Consider the following 9,950-nt stretch of genomic DNA (forward strand, 5'->3'; position numbering starts at 1 on the left):
CAATACACTGATGAGTAATAATAAGCACCAGTAATAAAATCAGCTACAAAATCTCCCAAATCTCCGTCAAACACGAATAGAGACAGTGTATAACTGAGTTGTGATCAGATGTTAATCAACTCTTGTGTCACACAGATGGGCAGAAAGTCTGTGATTATTATATTGTGGCTGCGCTTATTTCTTGTTTATTCACTCACATTAAATGATTCACTAACTAAAAGAAATACATTAAAGGGGACATTTCACAAGATTTTTTTAAGATGTAAAACAAACCTTTGGTGTCCCCAGAGTCAGGCCCGGATTGGCCATAGGGAAGACCGTGAGAATTCCCGGTGGGCCGTTCTGCTTTTTTGGCCACAACGGCTGGTGTTGTCATGCACTGGGTTAAGGTCGCTGTCCCTACGCTGCCAGCACTCACAGCAGGCCCACTTGCATAATTTGCGGGTAGGAGATGACCCCACCACTTTATGCCCAAGTGGATTGTGTCCCGAGTCCCGAACACTTATTGAAAGAATTCTTGCATTAGGTTCCATTAACATCTAAAACGCAGGATGTGCGTTCTTCTGCTTTTAAAGCTTGTGAACACAAGATTTGTTTCAGATGCACTATATCAGGGGTTTCCAAACTTTTTCAACCCAACAGGTAAGAAATATGAGGGAAAACACAAACACATTTGTTCCCTTTAAGTACTTTTTAAATACATTTAATTGAATAATATTAAAATAACTGATGGTAGGGCAGCACGGTTATGGCAAAAATCATAATTTATTAGGTTACTGAATTTGTAATGAATTGAAAATGATATATATGAAAAATGCAATGAATTGTAAAGCTGCAGAGAGAACAGTGCACTATGGCAGACTTATAGACTACTGAGGATTTAACGATATTATTTTAATATAGTCAGACGTGAACTAAAGTGGACCGGTCTAGGGCATACAACTCCAGGGCTGAAAATGAGTCCCATTCGGCTCTGCCCAGAGTACATATGTGAAGTTTTAGCTCAAAATAGCCACAGATAATTTATTATAACATCTTAAAATTGACACTTTATAGGTGTGAGCAAAAATGTGCTGTTTTTGGGTGTGTCCTTAGAGTGTTTTCACACCTAGTTCATTTGAGCCCTCCAAACGCTCTCAGAGCAGTTCAGGGTGTATATGTGAACAAGAAAGGGTCTGAGATCACTTCAGTCCTGAAGAGGACCAAAAAAAGAACTGGGTCCTCTTTTGAGTCCACTATATTGTGAACACCAACTGGGTTTGGTTCTTTTAAAATGTACTAGATGTGAATGCAAATGAGCTGATCTCTGCACTAAATGGCAGTGCTGTGGTTGGATAGTGCAGATATTTTTTCACATGCTTGCAGAGAATGGTTTACCAAAACTAAGTTACTACATTGATCTTTATCACATTTTCTAGGTTGATAGAAGCACTTGATACCCAATTATAGCACTTAAACATAAAGTCAGATTTTCATCATATGTCCCCTTTAACACATTAAAGGATCTGATGGTCTACAGCTTTACACGTGACTACTAATATGGCTTTGAAACTACAATTATTGGTTAAAATATTTAATAACTTTTTACAGACACTTTCACTGTTTATATACTTTGTTTCTTTAAACTATTTAGGCAAATATCCAGCATGCAGATATTAAATAGCAGGAAACTGATCAAATGTACATACACGGGTCTGCCTAAAAATATAGTTGATTTTTTTGAATTACTAGATTTGTTTCACGGACATTCGAAAAGAACACGTCTCCCGCCAGAGATTGCGTCATTACGTAGAGTAAGTGCGTGCGTGCCCCACGTGCAGATGTTTACGTCCTCCTATCCGTGACGTCAGCGGCCAGTCCTCGACAGTCGGATGAGAAACATTTGTGATGTTAAAGATGCGGATTACCGCACGAAAGGCGAAACTCGCGGCGGATGTCAGTATGGTGACGCGGGGCGAAGACGCGGAGCGTTTGTTTGGGTAGAATCGCGCGCCTATCAATGAATGCGGGCGATTGTACGGTGCGTTGCGGATTTTTGAAGGATTTGAGAGATAGACCCCCACAGTCGCCGGACGCGCTGAACGCTTGTAAACAGAGACGCGCACGTGACCGCGCACAAAGGCCTCGCGAGCGGCAGGTGACGGGACGCTCGCAGGTGATGCGCGCTTTAACGGACGCGTCCAGATACACGACGAGTTTGAACAAAAGAAAAACGCCGCTATTTTGCGTTATTAACGGGCGATCCGCGCGACAGTAGCCGAGTGCGTTCGTTCGTTCATCCGCGTACGCGTCAGTCTGGCGATCGTTTAAGTGAATTGATCGCGTTTTGTTTTGTCTCATCTCGATCTCTGTCCCGGGACAAACGGCCGATGTCATTTACCATGGAGGACACTCTGGAGTCCGGCTGGGTTTCGGTGCGGCCGAATGTTTTCGAGGAGAAAGAAAAGCACAAGTTCGTTTTCATCGTCGCGTGGAACGAGATCGAGGGAAAGTTCGCGGTCACGTGTCACAACCGAACCGTCCAAAAACGGACCGCCGTTCGGGACTCGCTTCTCGAAGCGGCCGAGGGCGAAGTGACGGAGGAGGACAAGCAACGGGCCGGTTCGGTGAGGAGTCCCAGCAGAGACAGGCCTCCTCAAAAGAGCCCGGCCCGAGACCGTAGCGACGTATCCGGTTCGGGAAAAGAGAGCAAATCAAGCAGGCCGGCGAAAAGTCCGAGCAAAGCGTCCGAAGCTCTCAAAACCGGTGACGTGGAGGTTCTCAACCCGACACCAGGCCTGGGGGATGAAGCACCCGAGATCCTGGACGATGTGGACCTGAACCACCGAGAGGACTTCAGCTGGGCCGGACTCTTCTCGTTTCAGGACATGCGCGCTGCTCACCTGCAGCTGTGCGCCGTTAACTCGGACCTGGAGCCGTGTCTGCCCGCATTCCCGGAGGAGCAGGCGGCCGTGTGGTCGGTTCTGTTCGGGGTTCCGGAGATGAGCGCGCGCGAGATGGAGGCTCTTTGCTTTCAGCTGCAGGTGTATCTGGGTCACGCGCTGGACACGTGCGGCTGGAAGATCTTGTCTCAAGTTCTGTTCCCGGACAGCGATGATTCGGAGGAGTATTACGAGAGTCTGAGTGAACTCCGACAGAAGGGCTTCGAGGATGCGCTCCAGAGGTCCAAAAAACACCTGCACGAGGTAAAACACGAGCCGCTCTCACAGGCAAAGATCAAACCATACAAACACAAACAAGATGTTTAAATGTCATTGAATTGTTAGATAACTAAATATCACCGCAGGAGTTCGCGTCACAGAGAAACCACATCACTTATTTCATTATAAACATGTTGTTTTGCTTTGCAGTGTTTACATTGATTCCTCTGACGGGACAGTTAGGGGGGTTATGTCATGTTTTGATGTGTAAGGTAATAACATTTAGATAAGAGAATCTCTCTTTAATATCAGATAGACTTGTTTTAAACACGCACACAAAACCATAACTTGGGTGAAAAACTTGTGTGTACTACAACACTACTGATATTTGTAAACATGTAATAAACATTATATAGACGTGCACGCGCGTTGTCACGGTTACGCGTCTGGACAGAACTGAACTTCCTGTCTCTGTTTGTTTAATGGTCTGACTAGTGGCTAAACTGAACAAATACCTCGTGGAAAATAACAAATGTTTTGGTTTCCTAAAGACGAGAGGAGACTGCGGTCATGGATCAGCGCTATTTAAAGAGAGGTTTGACAGCTGATCTGAAGTTAAGATTGTATAGATTATATAAGACACATTTTACACAGTAACGTTAACTCGGTGTAGTTATTATACGCTTTAACTATGATTTAAACTAAGGTCATCTACTTGTTGTTTATTTAGCTTGTTATCAGAAATAAACTACTGTAAAAGTACTCTGTTTTTATTGATTCTTTTTTGAGTTTACCGGAAGTTGCGTTTGTTCCACAAAACAACTATCGTCACGACTATCGCCATGAAAGCCTGCCATTGGCGATATGTCTGAAGATCATCGATACACGATACTATCGTCTATCGGCACAACCCTACTATCTACTTTTGATAAATAAACATACATGAAAACATAAAGTGTTACACAGTACACCATATATTCATCTCTCACTCTAGATAACTCACAGGATTTAACTTTGCTTCATGCTTATTTAGTTTTTTTAAAAATAGGGCGCATTCGCGTTATTCGCATCACCCCACACAAATTTGTTTCTTTTGTATCGTTGCATTGACTTTGTATATAATCTACTTACGCAAATAATGAACCCACACTACAGATTAGAAAGATGATGGAGCAGTGTTGCATTGGGGTGTCTCATCGCTAGCATGTACACAGGAATCTTATGTCCTTATAAAGTTTTACAATCGTTATTATTTCCAGTAAAGTCACGGGTCTTGTTATACTGAATATATATTTGCACTACATGTGTTTATTTAGCAGATGCTTTTATCCAAATTCACTTACAGGTGTTAGTCAGGTGTATTGTGGAACAGGTGTGTGTGTGTTTTCAGGTGTGTGGTGGATCTAGTTATCCTCAACTTTGTGAGAGTCGTCCTTATTATAAAATCTACTTAAGTAAGTAGAAACATTGACGCTTATTGTTGGGTCTCATTATTGATCGTCACGTGATACTGGTGATAAAACACATAAAGCTTTTTATAACCTGGAGTATTCATTGATTTTTGCAAGCTACAAAGACTGAACTTTATGTTAATATGTATACTGAAAATATAACAAAGTAAACGTGTGTGAATAAAGCCTGATTATCCACAGTCAGTCAGTGAGTGAGTGTACTGTACAAGGCTCAGGTTTGGAGATCAGGCAGAGATGATTGGTGACCCCCACCCGGGTCACTGAGCCCCTAAACTGCCACCTGTCATCCATTGTGCCCTGAAACCTGACCTGAAGTCATCTGACAGCAGCACAATGTGTGTGAGCAATACACACACACACACACACACACACACCTGTGAGATATGAGATGTATTGTTTGCAGTGATATTGTGGTGATGCAGTCACACACATTGAGATGTATATGAGAGTTATTCCTCAAGAGAGGTAGAAAGTTTCTCTTTGTTCTGTGATCATTTGTTTCATTATCTCATGTTCCTGTGAAGTTTATTGTTACCACGGTGATCCCACCTGACCTGTTAACCCGTCGAGCCACCTGTCTTAAGTACACACACAGAGATTGTGAATTCATCAGTATTACTGAAGGTGTAGTGATGCTAAAGCTCATTTTAATACGTTCTCTCCTTGTTTACACGGCCCAGACAAAATAAAGTTCTGCACTTAAATCACCTTTAACTTTGATTACAGCATGAGCAAGGCATTGTTTTGATAAGGTCTATAAAAATGATCATTGATAAGCTACAATGTGTTCGTTATTAATATCGCGAAGGGCCGGTTCTAGATATTTGGAGGCCCTAGGCAAAATGTATGTTGGAGGCCCCTCACACCCCACTAATTTTCAGAATAATCTGAGAAAGTGCTTTTTATACCCTGTAAGAAATCATTTAAGCACTACAGTGATGATTTAACATTACTTTTCTGTTTTTTCAAGTTAACAAATTGATTAAATTTATGTTAAAATTTAATTAGAAATTATGCAAAACCACATGTGTTAAACATTTTAAGGCAGGTCAAATTTGTTGTTGTCTATGCAGTAATTTATTTAAAACAGCACCTTTCTGGGATAACACATGATAACGTTTTGCTTTCTCCAAAGAGTAAAATTAAAAAGACAACACTACATTGCAAAAACCGTAACTGTAAAAAACTACAGATGAACACCTAGAAAACGTTTATTGTTTTTTATATATATATAAGCTGGGTATGAAGAGGAATTCCCCTCTTACTGAACCAATATACAGTATAAAGTTATCTATTAGACTATGGATATATTCATATGTATTTCAACACCTTTTTATACCTTAAATAGCCATACAAATCAGCTGCCACTGGAAGTTAAACTACTAAGCAGAAAAAAATAATTGTGTTTTTCTTTTCAATAAATATGCATCATGTTTTCATGATTGAAAACTGAAATAAAGTGTAGAGGACTTGCAAGATATACAGACAGTTTACTTTTAGTAACAGTTTTGTTTGCTGTATGACTTTAAATACAAACTTTTTTAACTTGACTATTTTGATAGTTCGCTCCAACGCGATGCTATCGTGGACACGCATTCAAAGTGTCTAAACAGAGTCAGCAGCGCTCAAGTTTGATCTGTCCTGAAACGACTTGGATACAAACAACAAAAATAAAGTCAAACTCAAACTTTATTTATTTCTGTCAGTAGTGATTGGCGGACTAGCGCACTTGGATTTAGCAGTTATGGAGGCCCCCCCTCCAAGCTTGAGGCCCTAGGCATTTGCCTACTCTGCCTATAGGTGGCGCCGGCCCTGATATCGCGTAGAGTTGCAATAACTTACATTTATTTTATGTGTCTATCGTTTGTGTGTTGCATGCTTAGATTGTCCAAATTAGGGCAATCAGAAGGGGCCTCACTAAACCCCACCAAGTCGGTCTTATACTGTCATACTATTGGCTAGATCGCGGGCCCAAAGGTGAATCTAGCAGCTCAAAGCAGAGAGCAGAAAATAAATATAGCAGGAGTAGAGACGAGCGAGGAAAAAGACAGAAACAAACTTGTGCCTAAAAAGAACGGTACATTTGAAATTGTTTTAGTCTAAATTAATTTAATTACATAATAAATGTATGTATTACCTTCAGTATGATAATTACATTCTAAATGATAAAAATAGCCATTTTTCTCACGAAATGATATACCGCAAGAACTATCATTAACGCAGCACCCAACAGCCGAATCGCATACCGTATATTTTTCCACAATACTGTGCAGTCCTAGTTTTGATAAAAGTGAAGTTTATTTCATGCTACAGAATAATGTTTTTACCGTGATCTTGTGTTGAGGATGTAAGGACAGTGTAAAGTCTTCATCAGCACATCTCAATGGGGTCTTGAGACTCTGTGATGGCCAATCCATATGTGAAAATGATGACATCTCCCGCTCCCTCCTTTAACCGGTCATTCACAGATAGAGCCCAATGAATCCTGACATTGTTCTTCTGAAATTAGAGAAGTCTGCTCATTCACTTTATTTGATATAAGCACAGGACAATGTACAAACTACATTCACTGTTGAATTTCTGCTGGTGAAACACAATAATATACCTGTTTATAGTGTTAGTGAAGAGATGAATGTCCTCTTATCATCACATGTACACTGTGCATATGTCAGTTTATTGGATATCATCTGTATGACTTCATTGAGTCTGTGTGTACAGGTTCATTTCAGTCTATCAGGAAACAAAGTTCCCAGACATTCAAGAGAAGATATTTGGTTGTAGTTAATAGGGATGTTCAGATCGATCGGCTGTAGTTCGGTATCGGTCGATTATCGCATTAAATGACTCGATCGGTTCTCGTGAAATTTGCCGATCTCATGAACTGATCTTTGTGTTTGAATGCGGCAGCAATTGGAGACCATATTTACGCAGTGCAAGCATTTTTATAACCCGTTGCTCATGTGCGATGTGCAGATTTGGATTTCTCTGTTTGCCTTACAGAGATCTGTGCATTTCTATGAGTGCAGTGTGTCTTCACCCACCAAACAGCATATACAACATGTATATCATCTATTGCAGCCATTGCATCTTCTTGTTGAAAGTTTATTATTTGCATGCATTTTAAAGCTTTGACAATTTAAACTTGATTTTTACTTGGAGCTGCTTTTGTCCTTGGCGTGTGCACACAGCAGCCTGTCATTAAACCTTATTTCACTAGTTCGCCTGCGCATTCAGGTCTTAATGAGAAAACAAACTTAGCTTGCTGTCCTCGAAGGAAGCTCTGAACCTTCAGAGAGAGCGAACCTGAGGCTGGGGCTCAAGCCCCAAGTTCAACCCCCTGCAACAGAACTGCATGGAGGAAAAAAGAGAGCAGTGAAGGAGGAGCTGGGGAAAAGGAGGGATGCCGGAAAAAAATTGCTGCTGGATGCGGAGGCCTGACCCCGAATTTCCACCGACTGCGGAGCGGCTGCAGATCGGTTCTGCTGCGTTACAGCTCCGCACTCCGCCAATACCCACCAGTTCCATATTCGTTGCAGAGCGGCTGCGTGCTGAAGTGACGAGGTCTCGCAAATTCATGTGATGATCGCGCGCGATCTAGTTCTGTCTCCGCCCATTATGATGTTAAATTATGACGTTTTGCTGGACCAGCCCAGATCACAACACAAGATCTTGCGAATTCAGGTATGATCACGCGATATAGTCATGGCTCCGCCCTGCGGAGCTGTCCGGCATCCGTCAAAAATAGAAGCTCTGCGTATTTGTTCTGGAGGGCTGCGGATGGCCGGAGCTGTGACGGATTCGGAATGCAGTCAGTGGCAATACACACATTGACTTGAATGGAAACCGATTGACTCCGCAGCCGTTCCGCAGTCGGTGGAAATCCGGGGTGAAGGCTGCCTTATATATGCCCATAATGATGATTGACAGGCCTGAATGTTTAGGCCGCTGCTCCCAAACCTACGTTTAGAACTACATTTTGTTCCACTCCAGAATGCTAATGTTAAGTAATAAAGATAATAAATTGTTATTAATCATGATTTCTTAATTTCTTTGGGTTTATTATAGGCAGCCAGTTATAAAACATGCTACTTTAGTAGGATTTGTACAAGTTATTTTGATTTGTTAAAATGTTATTCATTTATTACATGTTCTTTAATAATTTTAAATTTAAAGCAAAATATCAAACATTACAAACACGCGTATCCAGAGCACGGGATCTTCTGCAAAGCCCAATCGCATGAAACAGACACTCCCATCTCTGGAATAGCCTGAGAATTTTATTCCCGTCTGAATCAGTACATAAAATCACAGTTGTCGTGGGGACACTAAACTAATCCTGTCCGAACAGTGCTAAAGTCAACATCTGTGCTATTACTTATCTAAAAAAAGAATTAAGTTACAGTCATCAAAGAGCGCACATATCTGCTTGAAGAATCAGTATCAGCATTGGTATCGGCCGATCATCACGACAAGAAATCGCTACTTGCAAAAATCCTGATCGAAGCATCCGTAGTATTTAATATTGAAGAGATCCGAGAGTTGTCCTGTTGTTGATGTGTGTGAGTTTGTGTGTTCAGTAGAGTTTGATTGCTGGAATTGACTCATTGAATGCTGATGTCACAGGTGTGAAAGGTCATGATGCAGTTTGAGAAGACAACGCTCTCATTCAGTTACTCCACATTCAGCTTCTGAAAGAGAAATACACTGAGCAAGTGAAGAGAAATAATGTTTGTGTGATAGATGTGAATGAAACAGGTGTGAAACGCATCAGTCCTCTGTAATAAATCATTACTAATAAGAGTTTGTATCAGTAGTCCATCGGTTAAGTAAGGGTGAGTTATGCTTTCCTCATGTAGAGAGATTATAAATTGTTCATATTTTATTAAATGCAATTAGTTTTTGTTGTCATTTTGAAATCACAATCATGAAATGAAAACTCTTGTGCCTTTCTGTTTGGTTTGTGTGTAGATCATCTGTGCCGTTTTTCTGTGAGTTTGGTTAAATGAGGGGTGTGGTTTGTTATTCATCAATTCTCTCTGGTTTGTTTTACTTGACTATGAAATATAATCATTGAGAAAATCCACTCAGGTGACCTCATACGTCACGCATGCAAATGTAAAGCCGATTCAGTCCGGTTCTACTGGACCGTTGAAGATTTTGCATGTAGAAACTTGATGTCAACGACCTGGAAAATGACCCGGAGGAATTCCCGTCTCAGGCTTTGTGACGTGATGCTGATCTCCAGCAGACAATCAAAACACTTTCCCAAGTGAGACTCGTGTATTAAAGCAGGAGAGAGAGAGAGCGGTTAAAGGAAACAGGATGTGATGTCACAGTA

The 9,950-nt window shown here is 41.2% G+C and overlaps 1 protein-coding gene across 2 annotated transcripts in view; it reads left to right on the plus strand.

Annotated features, from left to right (window-relative positions):
- The first annotated feature begins 1,809 nt into the window (after nt 1-1,809).
- The window catches only part of jmy (junction mediating and regulatory protein, p53 cofactor), a 21,170-nt gene continuing 13,029 nt past the window's right edge, over nt 1,810-9,950 (plus strand). The window contains exon 1 of one of the 2 annotated variants that reach the window (XM_055179648.2): nt 1,810-3,185. In XM_055179648.2, coding sequence (XP_055035623.1) covers nt 2,370-3,185 — 816 coding nt within the window. In that variant the 5' untranslated portion in view covers nt 1,810-2,369. The remainder of the gene's footprint in view (nt 3,186-9,950) is intronic. The other variant, XM_055179649.2, reaches the window with a different exon arrangement.

This window comes from Misgurnus anguillicaudatus, chromosome 9, assembly GCF_027580225.2.
Source record: "Misgurnus anguillicaudatus chromosome 9, ASM2758022v2, whole genome shotgun sequence".
Classification (NCBI taxonomy): domain Eukaryota; kingdom Metazoa; phylum Chordata; class Actinopteri; order Cypriniformes; family Cobitidae; genus Misgurnus; species Misgurnus anguillicaudatus.